The sequence below is a fragment of the Sabethes cyaneus genome, chromosome 3 (assembly GCF_943734655.1).
Source record: "Sabethes cyaneus chromosome 3, idSabCyanKW18_F2, whole genome shotgun sequence".
NCBI lineage: Eukaryota > Metazoa > Arthropoda > Insecta > Diptera > Culicidae > Sabethes > Sabethes cyaneus.
Window position 1 is genome coordinate 48,441,326 of NC_071355.1, and position 22,264 is coordinate 48,463,589.

A 22,264-nucleotide genomic window follows, 5' to 3' on the forward strand; every position below is an offset into this window, starting at 1 on the left:
TCCAGCAGGTTATTTAGTGTCCCAATAAAGAAACCTATTGATTTCGAAGTACGTACTATTGAAAAATTGAAATTAATGAAGCATTGTCCTACTGGAAATCCTCGCTTCGTGATTGGTTGGAAAAGACGTTATCGTAGTTTTAACGTGTTTTGCCTTTCTACTATCTATACCTATAAAAAAGGATTTCTGTCTGTCTGTCTGTCCCTATGTTCCTTTTAGAATCGAAAACCATTGAACCGATCGGAGTAAAAATTTGCATGTACGGGTTTTTGGTGCCAGGGAAGGTTCTCATGATGGTTAGAGATCCCTTCCCCCACCAAGAGGGGGGGGCTCCCATACAAATCTATACCTATAAAAATGGATTTGTCTGTCTGCCCGAATGTTCCTTATAGAATCGAAAACTACTGAACCAATAGGCGTGAAAATTTGCATTTGGTTTTTGGGGCCAGGGAAGGTTCTTATGATGGTTATAGACCCCTCCTCTCACTAAGAGGGGAGGGCTCCCATACAAATGAAACGCAAATTTCTGCATAACTCGAGAATTAAGCAAATGGAACAAAATTTTACATGTGGGTGTTTTAAGAGACAAGAATTTTTTCTATGGTAAATTGAGACCCCTCCTCACTTTAGGAGGGGAGACTCCTATACAAATGAAATACAAATTTCCTCATAACTCGAAAATTAATTAATCAAGTGGAACCATATTTGGCATGTGGGTGTTTTTGAAGGCAAATTTTTTTTCTATGATGAATTAGGACCCCTTACCTTTTTAAGAGGGGGGGCTCCATACAAATGAAATACAAATTTCCTCATAACTCGAGAACTAATCAAGCAAATGGAACAAAATATGACACGTGGGTGTTTTGACGTAGGACTACGTCTTACGGCAAGTTTTGAGATAGGGTGTCATTCCAAAAAATCGAAAAATGCGAGCGTCACGAAAAATGAAAGGTTTTGAGCGCTAATAGCTCAGCGGTTTTCCGATCGATTTTCAAAATTCTTACACCAATCGATCGGAAAATCTTCTAAGAATTGACCCAAATGAAGAAAATTATGGATTCTTGATGTTTAACTATTGAAAAATTGAAAATAATGAACCTATGTTTTACCAGAATTCTCGCTTCGTGATTGGTTGGAAGATTCTTTACGATGATCTAAACCTATACCAATTTGATATCTGTACTTGGGAAGTAAGCCAAAACAAGTGACCAAGCTTCCTCATTTCAACAATATTTCTTAACACCGCGGTTAAACCTAGACCATTTTGATGTCCTTGCTTGGGAAGTACGCCAGAAAGAGTGACAAAGCCCCTCGTGCCAACAGATTTCCTACGAACGCGATTAAACCTAGTCCAATTTGATGTCTGTGTTAGAAAAAATGACACAAGTCCGTTATCCCAAACAGACCGCAAATTCTTTACTGTCAGACGATTAAACCTCGGCGAACAGCTGTAGTGTTCGGTTATAATACGACTCTGTATGAATACGTATGCTTGCCATTTCATTAGAAGTGTAGTGGAAAGATGTGCTGTTGTAAAATAGGATTGAATTGGTAAAATTCCTTCAACATGGGAAACCATCGATAATAAAAACAATCTTTAATTTCAGTAAGGTAGCAGGAAAGCAATATTTTGTGTTCTTGATTTTGTTAAATTGTTTTCAAATGCACAATCTTTTGAGAATTGAACGTATGCAATGTTACTACTTTGATAAATGTTACATACAACGCATGTAGCATGTATATATGTTGCATATAGCATGTATACATGATGAATCGAATGATTACAAGCATGAATACATGCCACTATCACTACAAAGAGACTTATGTAGTCCTGCGTCACCTATATATGCGGTCGTGTCTTGTACACAACCCCTCTGATTTTTCTCCTAGCGTGCGTGCAAACCTGAATGAATAGATGTAGAAAATTATAAATTCACTATTCAACGGGTAAGGCTTCAAAGCTACATACGAATTTCGTGTTGAATTGGCAATTCAAATCGAAAAATGTGTTCAGAAGCGATTTCTTGATAGTTTGATATTAATGTCACAAAATTGACACCCTATCTGAAAACTTTCCGTAAGACGTAGTCCTTCGTCAAAAATATTGCACGCGGTACGTTCTTATGAATTTTACTGTTAAACAAGGATTTTGAAGAATAAGGATCAGATATTTAAAAATATAGTCAACTTAATTATAGATGTTCCTGAGAAATAAAAAATAATTATTGTTGCAGTAGAAAGGCCAAGTCACACCGCTGAATGGATTAATTCGGGTTTTTAGAGAAAATTTATGATGAAATTTGACCTTGAAACTTTCTCCTCATTTTCACAATCTAGCAACTATAAAACAATATTTTAGTAATTGAATTCTTTTGGAATTGTTTTAACTACACTCAAGTCTTTTTACACGGGGTATACGTACGGTGTGAAATAAAACCGTAAAAAAACCGCGGTAATTCGAAAAATGCTGTTAACCTTCTGCGGCTGAGGTGGTAGTCAGACACCAGAAATCAGAAAAACGCAACAGTTGCGTTATGTATTGTATTTTTATACTAAAGTTTTTATTGTCTTCCCGACTCATATCTGCGGTCTAGTTACATCCAATAGGTTGTTAAAGATATATACTCAATTCTAAAATAATAAAAATTAGAATTTACATCATTCAATAATAGCAATTATTAAGCTAAAGTTAGGTGTCCAGCAGACTACCACGTCAACATAATCGTTAAGATTAGGGCACCTCAGCCGCAGGAGGTTAAAAAAACCGCTCTAATTCAAAAATCGTTATAAAATAAACCGTGTTAATTCAAAAATCGACATAAAAAAAACCGCATAAATTCAAAATCATCAAAAAACCGCTCAAATTTAAAAATCGCTGAAAAAACCGCGTTAATTGGAAAAATGATGTAAAAAACCGCGTTAATTAAAAAATCGTCATAAAAAACGGGTTAATTCAAAAATCGTAAAAATAAACCGTGTAAAAAAAGACTTGAGTGTATTAGCATTAGCGTTAGTGTTTTCTTTCGGGACGATGGTCAACAGACAGCATGAAGTTACCGATACGGTTTCGAATGAATATTTATCGTGGCTGTTCTTCCCGCGACTTCAGAATATATTTAAGCATCTTAGGTAGAACATCACGATTGTCGTATTTAATTTAGGTTGACGCCAATTGACTGCATTTAGTTTAAAATGAATGCAGCTCATGGTGCTGATACATTGTCATAGATTAATTGTTGAAAGTGATCGCTTTTAGCTGTTATTTTGCGTTTTTTACTAGTACACCTACAAATAAGATAAGTCAAAACAGAACGTATTCCAATCTTGAGAATATGTCGTAGACATTGAAAACTAGTGATTTTGTAACGAAATCTGAGAACTGCAATCGAAGTAGCAATGATTGTAGTTCTCAGGAATCGACTTTGTGACGCAATCTTATCGGAAATAATACGCAACATAGATACTACCCGTTTTCACTGTGCTATCGACATTTTGGTCCTTCGAACCAGATTTAGGTCGAATTGAAAATTACAATCTTTTACATTTGGTAAGTTCGATTACCATAGATCCAGGAAGAGACACAATATGTGTCTATAAATAGCCCAACCCAACGTCGCGTGCTAATATACTAATGTACCTTTGAACCATAGAGGCGCTGGATAAAGGGAGACTGTCAAACGACTACTTGTTAAGCGTAGCTACTAACACCCCCTCTCACCATTCCGCTCTTTCTCCTTCACTCTCACATTTCTTTATTTTCTTTTACCGTCCATTCGTCAATTGTAGTAGAACTACAGTTTCAAAAAATATCTTAATCTACTGCTCTACCGGTGCTACTATGTTTCGCCTTGATTTTCTTCAAAGACCTCCCTATCGGGGCCGTTACCCAAGAAGTCGATACCCGGAAGGACTCCCATACAAATGAAATACAAATTTTCATCATATATACATACAAATGGAATCAAATTTGGCCTGTGGGGGTTGTAGGTAGCAGCAATTTTTCCTATAGCGAATTATGACCCCTCCTCCTTTTAAATGGGGGAAGGAAGGGGGGGGGGCTTCCTTACAAATGAATCACAAATTTCCTCAGAACTCGAGAACTAATCAAGCAAATGGAACAAGCAAATGGAAGCAAATTAGAAGGGGGGCTCCTAAGCAAATGAAATACAAAGACTTGGACGTGGACTTGGACTTGGACTTGGACGTGGACGTGGATGTGGACGTGGACGTGGACGTGTACGTGGACGTGGACGTGGACGTGGACGTGGACGTGGACGTGGACGTGGACGTGGACGTGGACGTGGACGTGGACGTGGACGTGGACGTGGACGTGGACGTGGACGTGGACGTGGACGTGGACGTGGACGAGGACGTGGACGTGGACGTGGACGTGGACGAGGACGTAGACGTGGACGTGGACGAGGACGTGGACGTGGACGAGGACGTGGACGAGGACGTGGACGTGGACGAGGACGTGGACGTGGACGAGGACGAGGACGAGGACGTGGACGAGGACGAGGACGTGGACGTGGACGTGGACGTGGACGTGGACTTGGACGTGGACGTGGACGTGGACGTGGACTTGGACTTGGACTTGGACTTGGACTTGGACTTGGACTTGGACTTGGACTTGGACTTGGACATGGACATGGACTTGGACTTGGACTTGGACTTGACTTGACTTGGACTTGGATTCGGACATGGACTCGGACTTGGATTTGGTCTTAAAAAGGTTTAAATTTGTAAAGCGCATGTTTTATAGAGCAAACATTTTATTTTTGACACAGTCGCTCCATGAGATACCTATGTACATATAATTAACAAAACTCATTGTAAATTATCTCATTGTCTAGAAAAATATTTGCTTCTTCACGATAAGTAAGGTATTTTTCCACAGAGTTCCAAAATGGAAGTCTAACAAATATCATTATCCGAAATTGCTGATTTATTATATGCAGAGCGTACGTCACTGCAAACATGCAGATGGAAAGAGGATTCCGGTTGAACCGCAAAACAAACGATCGAATTGCAAATTAAATTAGCGTTATTCAATAGTCTTTCCTCGCATGAACTACTTGAAACCATATTCATTAAATTTGCAACGACATACGAGAAGCCAATCAGTTCGACAACCTCCCGGAGCACGCCTTGCTTGCCCTGCCGTACAACTACTGGCGTGCGCGCGCGCTCATATTTAATGCAATTGAACCGTCTGCCAAAATGTGGAATCTGTTCAACCTTGCTGGAAGAAATTGAATTCAAATTTCCGCTATTCGTCCCGGTTCGGTGACAAATTTCGACTTTCGAAACTGCAGCCCACGTCGTCGTCGTTCGACGAGGATAACGACGTTCTGCCGTCGTCGTCGGCGTTGTGCATTTGGGTACGGTAGGTATGTGGCGGTACATTTAGGTGGTACTTACCTAACACTATCGCTAACGTTTTAGTCGCTTTGCGTTCCTTTTTCGCCGAGGATTTTTCCCGCTTCTTCTTAGATGCCTTGTTCACCTTGTAGATCGTAAATCTGCTGCACGTTCCGCGTCCGCCGGAAATCCGATGTAAGCAGTTGGTGGTTCAACAAGTTTACAACATATGGAATGAAAGATGTTGGAGAAAAAAGTTTTCTTAGTTTTGTTTGATTTTTATGCATGAATCTGAGGCGAATTTAAATTGGTTTCGTTAGTATCAATGATATCAATATTTCTGTGGAGTGGTATAGGGGAAGAAATTTAGTAAAATGGGTGTGAATTAATTGATTTACAAATATTGCCCAAAATCTGTGGATTAAGCACCATATGATAAAAACAACAGTATTATGGAGGTGAGAGAATTGAATTTCAAAAGGTTATAGGTTTTAGAGGATTTCTCAAGAGTCCCACTGCTCCGTTATATCTGCAATAGAATAAAATACAGCCTTATCTCGTAAAAAACGAAACAATGCACCATAAAAAAATGGACATATACGCATCAAACCACCCGCCCCGGTCCGAAAACGGTGAAAAAATAATAACGCAGCTCCTGTATAAGAGAAAAATAATACCTCCGCGCCGCAGTATGGTCCTAATAAATGATACCATGTTTTGAGCAGAAATTATGACAGCCATAAAAGAGCAAAGGATTAGGGACTCATTCTTTATTCAAGACTGTTTGGCCAAAAAGATCCCGGACAACGGGAAAAGCAAAGGTGCAGCGAGTAAAGCTCTTCCACCCCCCAAAATCCAAGCACGGTCGCCAAGAGTCTATTTAGAAGGTGGTTTTGATAGCTTTTTGCCACCACCCCAGGTCACCACCACTTACCGCCACTGACTGAATGCCATCAGATATAATGCAAATTTGGCCATCCTTCGGTGCCAGTCGGTGCCATCTACTCCGACTGTCGCCTGTCGGAACGTGTGAAAGCCATCTGGGTGACATGTCCAAATGTTGATCAATGAAAGTGAAACTTTTATGCTTCATAATATTTTATTTCGGCTATCAGGCCTACGAGGGGAACTGCTTTTATTATTGTCAGGGTTTGAGTGATGGACCGACAAAAATGTGTCTATATTTTGTCGCCGGAGTTTTCTAACGTTTTACCGGTATTTGGGCGGTAAAGTTTGATACTTATCAGATGATAGAGTACATGGAACAAAGTGGTAAGTCGTTTGAGCTGCGATTAAAATAGTTTAGTAGTTGTACATTGAAAATAAAATCGATTCTATGCCAAATTGTGTTTCATTTATACGAGATATTTTTCTCGTACCTGTGAAGTAAACATTAGTGCTCGGATGAGTAAAAATCGTTTATTGTTTGAACTGAAATAGACATAAAAATGCATTACAATTTTATGTTTTACAATAATATAAATTGTAAATACATTACAAAATTACACGTCAGTCCCACCTGACCAGGGGTCACATTGCGATTCTTGTTTCGAGTGATTTTGGTTCGTTTAGACCACGTTAAACGAATGGGCGAAACGAAACAAAATCACTCGAAACGAGAATCGCAATGTCACCCCAGTTAACTATTTTTGACAGTTTTGATAGTTTGAAGTAAGTTGTTGTTTTCGGCAAAGTTGTCCAGCAGTTAAGCACTTTTCGGTTCGTGAATCAATCGGAAATTTGACACCAGAATATACAAACTTATTTATTTTCTACATTACTATACGAGTAAAACTTTAAGAGCGGCGGTCACGGTCGCCATATAATACGCACTTTTTAACAGCTGTGATGTTTTGCCGAAAAAAGGTATCAAATAAGCATAAAAATCTCTCCCCCCCCCCAACCCCTGGTTACGCGAATTGGCGGGGCTTGATAGTGGGCTCTGTGGAATCTCTATAAAATACCACAATGTGCGAAAGCTGCTTCATCAAAGCGAGCAGGGTGCCGCTTGAAGCACTTTAGCCCATGGATCAGTATCAGTGAGATCATAATTATGCTATACTGGCCACGGCTAGGACTAATGGATACGGATGGATACGGATATGGATGAACGGCTTGAACTCGACGCTTTGGGCTGGCAGTCGTAGTATCGCATTTTTTCAGTAGGCATGGGTGACACCTTGCTAAAATGGCATTTGTGCCAATGCCACAATTGTCTTCGTCCCGTTAAATCCTGGCAGACCTTCGTGATACGTTCAAAGGTCGGCACCATAGGTGGTGAGGAAGTAGGCTCAGATGACAATTCACGGCTTGCGTCGATCTGGCTCTGACGCGGGCTCCATTGAAGAACCCGAGTTAACCCTAGCATGGACTCACTGCTTGCAACGATAACCATGGGATCACAAGATAGCAACACGAAGGAAGGACCCAAGAGAATGAAAACACCAACCGGACAAATCCAAAACAACAATAATAGCGGAAGCACGCCAACTGGAGACGTGAACGCTTTCGCAAGGAGTGGTAGGCGGCAGCGATCACCAGTTCGGAACCTGCTGGCTATAGCGAGTACCAGCAGTAGCAAGTCTCCAGCAGAGCAGAAAGAAAGACATGACATTGTTCTGTTGAGCCAGTTGCTTACACCAAAGCTCAGTGGTAGCGCAAGCACAGATGTGATGGTGGAGATGAAGGAGATGATCAGATCCAAGTTTGTCAGACAGACATAACGTTCATACGTAGATAAAGCAGCTAGTTATAGGCATCAAACTAGGCTATCATTACAGCTAAACGTGAACAGAAGCATCTGAGAGCTAGAACTGAGACTGCTGAAACTGCACTAAGCGAAGCTATGCAGACTACCACTTCAGAGCACCTTCAGACCTGAATCCACGTTCGGATAAAAGGAAGACGGAAACGTTTCAGGAAGAAGATAAGCAAAAGAAGACCATGAACAACGAAGAAGAGGATCCGCGCCAGGGCGAAAACAACGGCTTGCGTACTGCCATTAGTCAAAAAGACAAGCAACAACGAAAAGAAGAGAACAAAGAAGAGCAAAAGAAGTCTAGGCCTCGACGCGAAAGAAATGCCCTAATTGCTGAAGCGAACGCCAACGTTTCTTACTTAGCGATCCTCCGAAAAGTGTGAGAAGCCCGGAGGTGAATGAACTCGGAGAGAAAGTAAAGAGAATCAGGCGAACTTAAAAGAAAGAGATGCGTTTTGCGCTGCAAAAAGATCCATCGATTAAGAGCGCAGCTTGTTGTCAAAGCACTTGGAGATCAAGTGAACGTTAAAGCGCTTTCCCTAGAAACCGTTATCGAATGTAGAAATCTGGACTAGATCACGACAGAACAGGAGTTAAGAAGTGCGTTGAAAGTACAGTGCGCATTGGGCAACGTACCGATGGTAATACGGTTGAGAAAGGCCTACGGCGGAACGCAAACAGTGACGACGGGAGGCTTCCAATGCGCAGTGTATAAATAGACGAAGGCGGGTCAGCAGTGATAGGGGTGACGCAGATCAATCTCAATCATTGCGACAAAGTAGTACAACTGTTGTGGCAGTCGACAACAGAGTCATTGTGCGACGTCCCAATAATTGCTAATTTTTACCTTTTATATACATACATAGGCCTCCCAGTTGGCCTCGAGGTATGATGCTGATTTAATAAACCAGTCGTCGTATGTTCGAATCTCGACTGGGAGAGGCTGTTAGAGTCAATAGGATCGTAGCAACAGGCCCTGCAATTGTCATGCACTCTAACAGCTGGCTGCGAAGTCTGTCATATAAAAAAATCAGAGGGGTTGTGTACAAGACACGACCGCATATATAGGTGACGCAGGACTACATAAGTCTCTTTGTAGTGATAGTAGCATGTATTCATGCTTGTAATCATTCGATTCTTCATGTATACTTGCTATATGCAACATATATACATGCTACATGCGTTGTATGTAACATTTATCAAAGTGGTAACATTGCATACGTTTAATTCTCAGAAGATTGTGCATTTGAAAACACAAATCAAGAACACAAACTATTGCTTTCCTGCTACCCTACTGAAATTAAAGATTGTTTTTATTATCCATGGTTTCCCACGTTGAAGGGATTTTACCAATTCAATCCTATTTTATCAACAGCACATCTTTTCACTACAACACTTCTAATGAAACGGCATCGGCAAGCATGCGTATTCATACAGAGTCGTATTATAACCGAACACTACAGCTGTAGCACATTTTTCCAACACAGATATCAAATTCGCCGAGGTTTAATCGTCTCGCAGTAAAGAATTTGCGATCTGTTGGGACAACGAACCTGTGTCATTTTTTCTGGTACACTTCCCTAACACAGACATCAAATTGGACTAGGTTTATTCGCGTTCGTAAGAAATCTGTTGGCACGAGGGGACTTTGTCACTCTTTCTGGCGTACTTCCCAAGCAAGGACATCAAAATGGTCTAGGTTTAACCGCGGTGTTAAGAAATCTTGTTGAAATGAGGAAACTTTTATCACTTGTTTTGGCGTACTTCCCAAGCACAGATATCAAATTGGTAAAGGTTTAGATCATCGCAAAGAATCTTCCAACCAATCACGAAGCGAGAATTCTGGTAAAACATAGGTTCATTATTTTCAATTTTTCAATAGTTCAACATCAAGGATCTATACTTTTCTTCATTTGGGTTAATTCTTAGAAGATTTGCCGATCGATTGGTGTAAGAATATTGAAAATCGATCGGAAAACCGCTGAGCTATTAGCGTTCAAAACCTTTCATTTTTCGTGACGCTCGCATTTTTCGATTTTTTGGAATGACACCCTATCTCAAAACTTGCCGTAAGACGTAGTCCTACGTCAAAACAGAAGGTTAAGTTTCGATAGCGGAATGTAGCACCCAGGCTTTGCTTTGATATACATATAAAAATGTTAGCTGTGAAGATGGTGAACATCACGACGGGAGTTCCGCAAGGCTCCATCCTCGGCCCAACGCTTTGGAACGCGATGTACAACGGGGGATTGACACTGTAACTACCCAGATTCGTGCTTCTCGTCGAATGTGCGATTGTGAGAAGGCAGCGAAGACTACCAACGCGATAGCCAGAATTATGCCGAATAGGTACGGGCCTGATAGCAGCAAACGACGGCTACTGGCCAGTGTATTCTCGGTGGTACTACGATATGGAGTCCCAGTCTGGATTGCAACGCTGCGAACCAAGCAGAATCGCGCCAGGTACCTTCCGGCTCAGAGCCGTGAGAGTAGCAAATGCATACAGAACCATATCAACGAGAAACGAAATGCCACCTTTGACCGTGGATAACGTAGTAAATGGAATGTGTCGGGAGCAGACTACATGGAATGATGTCAACAATAATAGTAATAGCACAGAAATGGTGAGACGACCAGCAGACAAACAACTTTAACTAGAATACCTGGACAGACGTAGTGCAAGGGTAGAGGCAAGCATGAAGCAACGACACTGTGGATGGTCAGAAACCCTACGACAGTGGAAGGGTGAAAGTCATGTCATGCCATGTGGCAAACTCGACGAAGTAGTGCTGATCTCGATAAGAAACCCTGCAAGGATGACCATGAGGAGATGGAAGTCATGACAGCCGACTTCTCCGTGCGGATCGGTACGCATCTCAACAAATCTACGGAGCACAGACACAGCCTCCCCCCGAAGTAATACTTACTACAGTAGTTACCGAGTGGTTTAGGTCAGGCGCCCGTGAGGTATTTAGTGGGTTAGAGACCCACACTGTGCCACGTGATGCAAACACACATCATTAGCGTTTCCTCACGTAAAAAATACAACTGAGACTGCTCAGTTCTAGAATGACGAGAATGACATTAGCTGGGGCTCGTTTATGTAGGAGTGAGAGGGGAGCAAAGTGTGGAGGACAGGATCCTGGAGTTTGAAATTTAATGTTGTTGATATTATTCCTACTCCAAACAGCCTCAGCGACGGCCCCAGCTAATGTCAAAAAATCTTAGTATGTGTGCGTGGTGGAATACTTCATAATAAAGTTTGAAGGTTATTTTGGTGTGTAATATTTGGGTGCAGAAGTCCTTTGCTAAACACGTATTTTACAGAGTTTTTGTAAGGAATTTCACACAGATGGCTAAAGGAACCTATTTTATATTAGTTTACCGACATAGTAAACGGTTTTGCCAAAAACAAAGATTTGTTCAAAATCATCAAATTGCTGTAGACGAGTGCTTAGCTGTACAACAATTGGCAATTGACCCTATAATAAAGGTAAAAGTAGGTCTACAATAAAGGCACACGCGACAATGCGCACTGCATTACCTAGTTATGTGATTATTTTAGTTCAATCTATTTATATAAGAGGCTTATGTCTGTACCGAAAACCAGGAATCTGATAGGATGTCATAAGAGGCTTATCGGTAACTAAAAACAGGCCCCTGACAGGACGTCATGTTTTCGTAGCAATTCGTTGTATTCTGGACTGCTCGATTGCTCAACTGGTTGACTAGACTGCTTTACTGGACTGGTCGATCAGACTGCTCGATTTGATTGATCGACTGGACTGCTCAACTGAACTGCTCGATTTGACTACTCGACTCGACTGCTCAACATAACTGCTCGACTGGACTACTCGAATCAACTGCTCGATTAAACTGTTCGATTGGACTGCTCGATTCAACTGCTCGGCTCTACTGCTCGATTCAACTGCTCGACTGAACTACTCGACTCAACTGTTCGACTTTACTGATTGACTGGACTACTCGACTTTACTGATCGACTCAGCTGCTTGATTAAGCTGTTCGACTGGACCGCTCGATTCAACCGTTCGACTCTACTGCTCGACCGAGCTGCTCGATTCAACTGTTCGAATTAACTGCTCGACTGAACCGCTTGACCCGAGCGCTTGACTAGACTGATTGACTAAATTGTTCGATTCGAGTGCTCGACTAAACTGCTCGACTTAACTGCTTGACTGGACTACTCGACTGGGCTGCTCGATTCAACTGCTCGACTCGACTACTCGACCCAACTGCTTGATTCGACTGCTCGATTCAACTGCTTGACTGCTCGACTCAACCGTTCGACTCGACTACTCGACCCAACTGCTTGACTCGATTGCTTGATTCGACTGCTCGACTTGCCTGCTCAACTCGACTGCTTGTCGCGACCATATGATGTCGGTGTTAAATCAGACCGAACCAAGTCGCAAAATTTTAAAAAATGAGTTAATGACAGCAAACGATCAAGAATTTTTCAAGCAACATTTCGAATACAGCAAACTTTGAATGCGTTTTTCTCGAAGTCAGAATTTTGTCACTCGGTTCTGTCTGACTTAACAGTGACCATATGAATCGGTTCGCGGCAGGCAATGGACGGTTCAGATCAACTCACACAAAAGAGCCATTTTGCCCACCTAAAGAATCAGTACAGTGGAGATAATGTTTTTATGCATATAAATAAAATCCTATGCGAGCATAGAACCTATCTGTTTCAGTTTCCGGCTGACTCTTTTATGTAGGGTACGGGAGGATATTTTCAGCAGGTTTCTAAATTCAGCCTATTTGCCTCTTTTTTCGCCAACAAAAATATTTTGCCGACATACAATTTTCTCAAGACTTTAAGTAATCTACTATTTTTTATTCAGAGAACGTCAAAATTACTTGTTCTTCCACTAGAACTAGGCCATAGACCGAAAAAATAGATGCTATCGCTTAATAGGCTGAAAATACCCTCCCCTACAACCCTGCAACATCTTAGAGCTGAGTAATTCTCGTTGAAACGAGGCCACTACTGACACGAGGTCCTCAAATATTGAAACTTTCGCGCTTAATTGGTTGAAAATGGTTAAAAAATGAGAATTACACTTTTAATACCACGAAATAATGGACCCCTCGTTCGCCAAGAGGCCTAACAGTTTCAAAAAAGTTGAATTTTGAGCAAACCTTGAGATCTATATCATGCGATATTTCATAAATTTGCCATAAAACAACTAACAAATGGCCCGGTTCTGTAAAAAAGAAGGGCAGGGCTTTCAAATGGAGTAAAAAATTTTTTGGTGGCCATCTTGGATTTGGTCGCCATATTGGATTTTATCAAAAAATCGCAGTTTTCACCATGAGCCCCCGAACCGATTTTCGTTTTAAGGCCATTCATTCGAAAGCTGACAAAAAATGCTGCAAGAAACATTTATAAAGTTAGGTGTACAATGGCATTAACTGAATAAAACAACCCGTTATTTGTAGCAAGGTTCACAATTTCCATATAATTAGGCCATTGCAAATCATAATTAAAGTTTTTGTCACCCCCCCCCCCCCCTTGGAAATTGGCTTCTAGCACGAAACAGAAATGGAAATTATAACAATGGAATTTCCGAAAATCGTCCAAAAAATTTTCCTTCATTTTTGTCTTTTTTCGTATATTTTTGCATAGAAAATAATAAAGTATATATTATAAGCAAGAATAGATTCGGTTTTCACGTTTAAACCTTAAATCAAAATTCTGAAAATCCATGTTTTTTTTGCTCGATTAAAAAATTTACTTTGTTCACTGATTTATTTTAAACCCAAATGTTATAATTTTCATGCTACATGATGATTCCAACTAGACAAGCATTGATTAACCTCCCTAAAGGTACAAAATTCCTTTCTTATATCCCTTTTATCGGCGAAAAAACAAAAATAAATCCTGCGATGATGAAATCAATTTTTTTATTTAAAAATCATCATTACCATCATCATTATTATCATCATCATCATCATCGTAATCATCAGTAAAAAAATTGCAAAAAAGGAATTTTATAACTTTAGGGGAGATTGATCAATAATAAAAAACATTTATAATACCTAAATATTGAAAAACATAACATACAAAAAATAATATTGTACCAAAAAAAAAATCATCAGTGGAAAAAATCGTAAGAAAGGGTTTTTCTGACTTTTGGGAAGATAGATCAATAATAAATAAAACATTTCTGATACCTAAAAGTCAAAAAACTTGACATATTAAAAAAAAAATGTTGTACCAAAAACGATGACTCGATTATCCGGGTGATTCAATTATCCGGGCTGAAAATAAAAATGAGCATCCGGATAATCGAGTCCGGGCTGTATTTTTTTTTAAATCTATACATAAAAAAATGGATTTCTGTCTGTCTGTCCCTATGTTCCTTTTAGAAGCGAAAACTACTGAACCGATCGGCATGAAAATTTGCATGAAGGGTTTTTGGTGCCAGGGAAGGTTCTTATGATGGTTAGATATCCCTCCCCCCACTAAGAGGGGGGGCTCCCATACAAATCTATACCTATAAAATGGATTTCTGTCTGTCTGCCCGCATAGTTCGATTCTATATCGAAAACTACTGAACCGATCGGCGTGAAAATTTGCATATAGGGGTTTTTGGGGCTAGGGAAGGTTCTTATGATGGTTAGAAACCCCTCCCCCCACTAAGAGGGGGGGCTCCCATACAAGTGAAACACAAATTTCTGCATAACTCGAGAACTAATTAATCATATGCAACCATATTTGGCACGTGGGTGTTTTTGGAGGCATGAATTTTTTCTATGATGAATTGAAACCCCTTACCTTTTTAAGAGCGGGGCGCCCATACAAATGGAATACAAATTTCCTCATAACTCGAGAACTAATCAAGCAAATGGAACCAAATTTAGCATGTGGATGTTTTTGTAAGCATTTTTTTATGGTGAATTGAGACTTATCCCCTCTTTAGGAGGGGAATAATGACCCCTCTTCCTTTTAAGAGGGTCTCATAACTCGAGAACTAATCAAGTAAATGGAGCAAAATTTGACATGTGGGTGTTTTTGGAAACAAGAATTTTTACGGGTAGCCCCCCGTAGAACTCTCTTCTATCTAGGTTTATTTATTTTCCTAGATCTACTGACCTCTATTACTTTCCTTCAGTTGGGTCACCCCTGCGAAATGGTACTTTCTACGAAAAGATTCCCCGTGAAATGGTACCTTTCCGCGTAAGTTTTTTTCGCGAAGTGGTATTCTGCGAAACTCTATATTCCGCATTATAGTCAACCGAGAATTGGTGTTCCGCAAAATGGTATTCGGGGAAATGGTTTGTAATGATGGCGAATATTGAAATGCTATCTGCTTTATTTTATCAGGCTAAGCAATGGGGGAGTTGTTTTCTACTTTACTGTGAGGAAAATTTGTATATTAAAACACCCATGAACTCCCCAGAAACTTGCAAAACTCAAGATTGTGACAAAGGTCATCCGAGATTCACGATTTATGTACAACACAGTTTAATTTGTGGCAATACGAAGTTTGTCGGATCAGCTAGTTTGCTATAAAACAAACTACAAACGTGGGGTCAGTCCCGGCGTTGTGGTTAGCATTCTCGCCTCTCACGCCGAGGACCCGGACTCAAATCCCAACCCCGCAGAAGTCACGAATGACCCAAAACTGGTTAAAGTGACTATAATCTAAAGAAAAGCTGAGAAAAAATGCTATAAGAAACATTCATCAACTTAAATGTGTAGAGGCATTAAATAAAGGAAACAATTAATTATCTGTATCATGCTTTACAACTCTCATATAATGGAATATCTTGCTACAGAAAATTAATTGTTTTATTTAGTTAATGCTATTGCACATCTAATCTAAGATCTAAGATCTCAAAGAACTTATGCAAAGATTAAACGCAAACACTGGCCAATGGAATGTATCCGAAGTTTTCTGAATTCTGAACAGATATTTATATTTTCCGGATCGTAAGATTCGGGCTCAAAAAATAAAATATAAAAATATAAAATATTACCAAAGTACCGACAATAAAAAAATACTTTTACCGCCCATGAGTGTTATGTTTGACCATCATAGTCTTTAAAATCACTACAAATACATGGAATTCCACATTTTTCTCAGTTTGTCGAATGCAAATATGTTACTCCTAGTTCAATTCAATGCATAATCAACAACAATTTTATTTATTCTAGATAGTATACAAAACACTCTCTGAATTCTTCTATCGAATCTCGATCGGCATGCAAGTAATTTATTTTATCCGTTTTATATTGTGCTTTACTGCAGCGCCTAATTACACCTGAGACGTGTGTAACGATTTCTTAACGCACGCCAAATGCAACAGATGATTGCGTTGTTGCCTTAAACGTATGCAGCGCAGCGGCAACAGGTATGCAAATTTATTGAATTATATACTGCAATGCTCCGTACGCTGATTACCATTCCGGTTCCGTTGAATGACCGAACGAACGAAATCTGATCAACAAATTGTTTTTTTTTTCCTCTGACCGACAGCACAGGTTGAAGAGAATGTGACGTCCATCTATTTTATCTTCTCAGCGATTCAACTATTTAATAACTTGCATATTGCATTGTTTTCTAACATGGAGCGGAAAGCTCCCACCGCAAAATTGATTGCCACTGTGCGGTAGTTCGATTCGAGATGCAATCCGACACAGACCGGCACTTCGTGCCTCCCGCTTGGTTGAACGATTCTTTCTTAAAACAAATCATAAGTGCCGCTAGAAAAGATCCTTCGGTAAGCCTATGTCACAGCTGTAAGCTTCATCCAGGTAGTAAACCGGGTAAAAACTATGCCAGTGTACTGTACCGAACCACGGTGCATTTTCGTTCGGCTCGGTCACACCAGGAGCAGGCCATCAATTTGATGCTGAAGACCGAAAAGCACAGCACGGTGCTGCGGGACCGATCGCTGTTCGAAACGGAGATTCATATGTACCGGGAGGTGCTACCAGCAATGGAAAATCTGCTGAAAAATATTGGAGTATCACTAAATACGCCCCGGTACGTACGGCAACAATTTCCTGAAGTCTCGATTAGATGTTTAATTACAGGTTTGTTAAGTAGATTTTTCTACACTTCGGATCATCCACACGGGTTGATAGTGCTGGAGGATCTCTTTCCTTCCGGATGGTTTGAAAAGGAACAAATTCTAGAGTTTGAAAATGTTCAACCAGTTATTCAATCCATTGCTAGGTTTCACGCCGCTTCCTGGATTCTAAACGAAACGGTACGTTTGTGATTTTTGATTTCTGATTTTCTGACAGCCAAAATTTAGTCCATGCAGCTCACCAACATCAGCAACCCTATCATGGAGAAGAATATTTCCGGCCTTGGGCAGCTGTTTTGTACCCTGTTCAACCTGTTCATTGATTCTGTAAGCAGTTGGGAGGAATACCGCTCCTTGGGAGCTAAACTGCGTACTCTCAAAGATCAATTCGTGCACAGAATGAAACAAATCTACCGCCCAAGTAGTGTTTCTACCGCGTACAACGTTCTGAATCATGGAGATTTCCACGCTCGTAATCTTCTACATAAGATAGAAACCCTGGATAATGGACTGGAACGAGTTCAGCAAACTGCATTAATCGACTTTCAGCTCTGTCACTGGGGATCACCGGCTATCGATCTACTGTACTTACTGGATTTGATAATCGACAGAGACCTGAAGCACTCCCGAAGGGATCGAATCATTCGCGAGTATCACGACAGTTTTGTACACTACCTGGAGCGCCTGGGACACCGGGGATGGACTCCAAGCCTGCGGGATTTACTGGCCGAACTAAACCGGCATGCCTTTCTGGAGCTTGTGCATGTGGCGGTTTTCGAGCAAATAAGACACGCTAACATGTCGAAAGGAAGTTGGGACGATTTTCTCACAGGTCGGCTGGAGGACGCTGGTTTCAACAATGCCAAGTATCGTGCTCTTGTTCGAAAAGATTTACCGGATTTTCTGCGTCGAGGCGTGCTGGAATAATTACCTACTTTAATGAAATAAGGGGGCGAAAGGGGGAAAGTATAAAGCAAACAAAGTCCAATTTTCGTTTGCATTTTTCTCACCACGGTCAATATAATTATAATTAATTTTATGCCCGCTCAAGTGCCAATACACGGAGCGAATAAATTAACGGAATGGAACGAAGTCGACAGTCCCGGTGCGGCATTCCATCATTTGAGTTATAGCACTGACAAAAATATTGTAATTCTGGTTAGGTCTGCTTAATTTCGTTTCCATCTCAAACGACACTAGGAAATGGAAGGCAATCTAGATTCTAGAAGAAGAAAGAGCCATAAATCCGACATGCATAATAAATATTTGATATATTTTCTTTGAGTGTAGGAGCGCTTCTCGGAGTCGTTCTTCAAGGAAACCGGTAAAGTGCCAACCATTCATCAACGTGTACCTACTTTGGTCGGAAGTTTGCCAACTTTCGGAAGGGTTTCTATTTGTTCCCTTTCGTTTTTTTCCTCTTGGAGTTGTCGACTTAAAATTCACCAGTCGGTTCTCGTTCAACCTAGTACGGCGGTGTTGGCGGCCAGCATCCATTAGCTCTTCGGACTCATTAGCGACGATCCGAAGCCAGAGTCCACCGCTTCCCGGATGCCAGAATGGCAGGAAGTGATTAATTCGTTCTCTTTCAAAATAGAAAATTTCTAAAGCAATCGACACCAGACCGACAACGACGACGGCGTTGCGTTGGACGGCCTCCGGGCTGGACAAATTTGCCCCCTTCGGGGAGTTACTTTATGATTTTTGCGCCGCGGAAAAAGGTTAATCCCTCGGTTACTTTTCCGGCTTGCAGTTTGATGTTCTCTGCCACTGTGGTGTCGGTAACGAGCGGGAAACCATCGCATCGGCGGCGTCTGATAGCTCCGTCCGGTTGGGTCATAATTTTAAATTATTATTTTAATTAGTCGGAAACTTGTTTTCGGGGATTAGCCGAAGTCGTTATTTTTACACCCGAGCAAGTTGATGAATTTCAATTAAAGCTCTCAGTTTTGTTAGTGGTATTAGACGGGACGAACCGCAGAGTGTGACCTTGGAAGGTGAAAAGGACGGAATGGCCTAGTGACGGAATCACAGCCAGTTATGAAAAAAAAACAATAAGCTAAAGTCGACCATAAAAGGCAAAACCACATCGTTTTTTAGTTTAAATTTAGACGCATTATATACTAGTGATTTACGACAGATACGGCGCCATTCCGATCCTTTTTTAATCCGATTGCGGTATAATCTACCTGTAATATAACGATACAGTCATTAATTTATTTATCTTTTATGGGTCACAGTTTAATACACTGCCGTCATACGATATTCTGGCAGACCGATCTAAACTGAAACAAGAAAATGTTGCTATTGCTTGGCAACTAATCTTTTGTCTATATATAAAAATTGTTTGTGAAACATGTTCTATTGCCATGCGAAAAATTTTTTTATCACAGTTAAGAAGTTGGGATAAAAATTAATAAATGTTGAAGGAAAACTAACATAAAACTAAAAGAATGTTAAAGTTAAAAGACAAAGAACAATATTCAGTTAACTCCAGATAAACTACAATGAAGTTGTAATAAATCTAGGAAGAGTTTCTATATACCGAGGATATTATTCGGAGGATATTATATTACGTGAGAGACAAAATTCGATTAAAACGTTGCAACTATAACTAAATCTCAATCAACATCTCAACTCAACTCTCCGTATCGGAAAGACTATTCCCTAGAATGCATTAATTTAATCGGTGGAAATGGGAGTTGAATGCAGTGATGTAAACGTAAGACCATTCAGATGTCAAGGCATTCGATAAAGTTCCACTTGCCTCGATTTTGTTTGTATCCAAAATATTAATTCGTCTTGTTTCGAGATACTATCTGGCGTGCCCCTAGGTAGCCATATAGGGCTTTTGATATTTGTACTTTTCGTTAAAATCACGATATGCTGCGTCATACCCTTTAGTCGTCTACGAGATCACCTGCGAAAGGAATACTCTATCGGGCATTACAAACCTATGTTGACTGCAAGAAAAGCTTGAATATTTTCTACACTTACACTAAAGTCATATTTTATGCGAAGGTATGTTCCGCGTAAATCAAAATCGCGTAAAATAATCTGCGTAAATTACGAACATTACGTTTAAAAATCGAGTAGATTCTAAAATTCGTGTTAAAATAAACGGGTTTTAGTGAATCATCAAAAGTGTAAAATCTCTTCCAGTGCTTATAAAACTCCATCATTATTCCTCGTAAGCCAGATGTTTTGTAGCTCAAATCGAATAATTAATCTATTTATATAAGAGGCTTATGTCTGTACCGCAAACCAGGTCCCTGACAGGACGTCATAAGAGGCTTATCGTTAGCTAAAAACAGGTCCCTGACAGGACGTCATGCTTTCGTAGCAATGGGTTATATTCTCAGTTACCTCACTGGTCGACTGCTGGACTGCTCGATTGCTCAACTGGTTGACTAGACTGCTCGACTGGACTGGTTGATTATACTGCTCGATTTGATTGCTCGACTGGACTGCTTAGCTGAACTGTTCGACTGAACTGTTCGATTCGACTGCTCGACTCAACCACTTGATTGGGCAGATCGACTTGACTGTTTGACTGAACAGCTCGATTTAACTGCTAGAGTGGACTACTCGATTCGACCGTTTGACACATTTGCTTGACTTACTACTCGACCCGACTGCTCGACTGAACTGCAGGATTGAACTGCTCGACTGGACTATTCGATTCGACTACTCCACTGGACTGCTTGACTGGACAGCATGATTTATCTGCTCGACTCAACTGTTCGATTCGACGCTCGACTCAACTACTCGATTCAACTGCTTGATTCCGCTGCTCGACTGGACTACTCGACTCAACTGCTCGAATGAACTACTTGACTCCAGGGATCGGCAACTACTCAAATCTCTTCGAGTGCTGCACCCGATCTTCGGAGACAGCACCCTAAGTCTTAAAGAGACGTGCGGGTGCAGTAGATTAGCTCAAGTGTGCTGAGTCTTTTTTGTGTCGGAGCTCGCCCGCTCCACAGAAGCCAAACGTGCAGGCTCGCAAATTGCGACACATTTCTCCCTGTGCATCGTCTCTAACGAGTGTGTGCTTTGATGGGAATAACTCAGTATCGCATGACGCCTGTACGTTGATCGGAATAGCGTAGGAGATACGCATAATTGTGCGAATAGTATTCTGTTTACTTCTGTTAGTCTTCGTTCTGTTGCGTATCACAAACCGAAAAATGAAGGTTAGTTGTGCTACTCCGGTTGCTCCATACTGTAGAGCATATATTATGGTCATTTCTCTCGTCCTGTCCAAAATTCAAGCTCATAGTTTAAGAATATGCTGGCATTCATTCAAGCCAGTAGCAAAAGAAATCAGTCCGTACCGTTCTGATTCAAACGTGGAACAGTCTCAAACTTCGAACACTTAAGAATAAAATGCTCGATAGTATTGCTAATATGATTAAATATTATGCTTATTATAGACCGTCGTGTTCGTTAGAATGTCCTCTATCCGGTGAGGTATGACATTGAATTATAGGACTCCTTGTAAGAAATCAGCAGGCACTGGAAAAATGTGAGAACTTAGATTTCAACTTGGTTCGCATACTCTTAGCGTTTCGTGCAAAAGTGGTTGTTTTTTCGTTCGCATTAATTTACCAATTTTAGAATGGTTACCTTTCCACTTCGCTATTACATATTAGGTAAGTGCAAGATATATATGGACTAAGGCATAGTTAAAATACAATATTTCATGCATTATTTCAAAGATATTAGATAAATTAAAGTGTTCGAAGTTTGAATCACGTTTTGATGAGTGATTCAAAATTCGAACAGCCACGAATAATATTAGGTTTTTCCGGGTTTTCCTTCGAAAAAGTGAATTGTCTGCATTGTAAAGCTTGCCAAAGTCAATTTGTTTTAGATGTGGTACATGGAGTTCGAAAATATTACACAGGTAACCAATAAGCATTATCATAAGCAGTAAATCAATCGCTTATTAGCATATCTGGCATTTATACAGCACGTTGCTGTATATTAGCTTTTTAAGTACTTAGGTGTTGTAAATTGGCACGCAAAATTCTACTTTAAATCTTCTTGTCGATAATCAGCTGGCAATAAGCATTT

The 22,264-nt window shown here is 40.5% G+C and overlaps 2 protein-coding genes across 3 annotated transcripts in view; one reads left to right on the forward strand and one right to left on the reverse strand.

The window, feature by feature from the left end:
* LOC128744381 (dopamine D2-like receptor) overlaps nucleotides 1-22,264 on the reverse strand; it is a gene marked incomplete at its 5' end in the record, with an annotated part of 94,767 nt that overhangs the window by 15,655 nt on the left and 56,848 nt on the right. The window contains one exon of the mRNA XM_053841360.1: nucleotides 5,422-5,522. Coding sequence (XP_053697335.1) covers nucleotides 5,422-5,522 — 101 coding nt within the window. The remainder of the gene's footprint in view (nucleotides 1-5,421; nucleotides 5,523-22,264) is intronic.
* On the forward strand, nucleotides 16,659-19,584 carry LOC128744380 (uncharacterized). 2 transcript variants are annotated; one of them, XM_053841358.1, is made up of 3 exons: nucleotides 16,659-17,139; nucleotides 17,203-17,365; nucleotides 17,414-19,584. In XM_053841358.1, exons 1-3 carry the CDS (start codon nucleotides 16,778-16,780, stop codon nucleotides 18,110-18,112), a joined length of 1,224 nt encoding a protein of 407 aa, XP_053697333.1. In that variant the 5' UTR covers nucleotides 16,659-16,777; the 3' UTR covers nucleotides 18,113-19,584. The 2 variants fall into 2 exon arrangements, with proteins under 2 accessions (XP_053697333.1, XP_053697334.1); XM_053841359.1 differs by having other exon boundaries at nucleotides 17,423-19,584.

Coding starts and splice junctions, on each gene's coding strand:
- LOC128744380 (XM_053841358.1), top strand. CDS start 16,778: ATGCAATCCGACACAGACCGGCACTTCGTGCCTCCCGCTTGGTTGAAC. Junction 17,140..17,202: donor GTATCACTAAATACGCCCCG/GTACGTACGGCA, acceptor TTTGTTAAGTAG/ATTTTTCTACACTTCGGATC. Junction 17,366..17,413: donor CCTGGATTCTAAACGAAACG/GTACGTTTGTGA, acceptor GCCAAAATTTAG/TCCATGCAGCTCACCAACAT.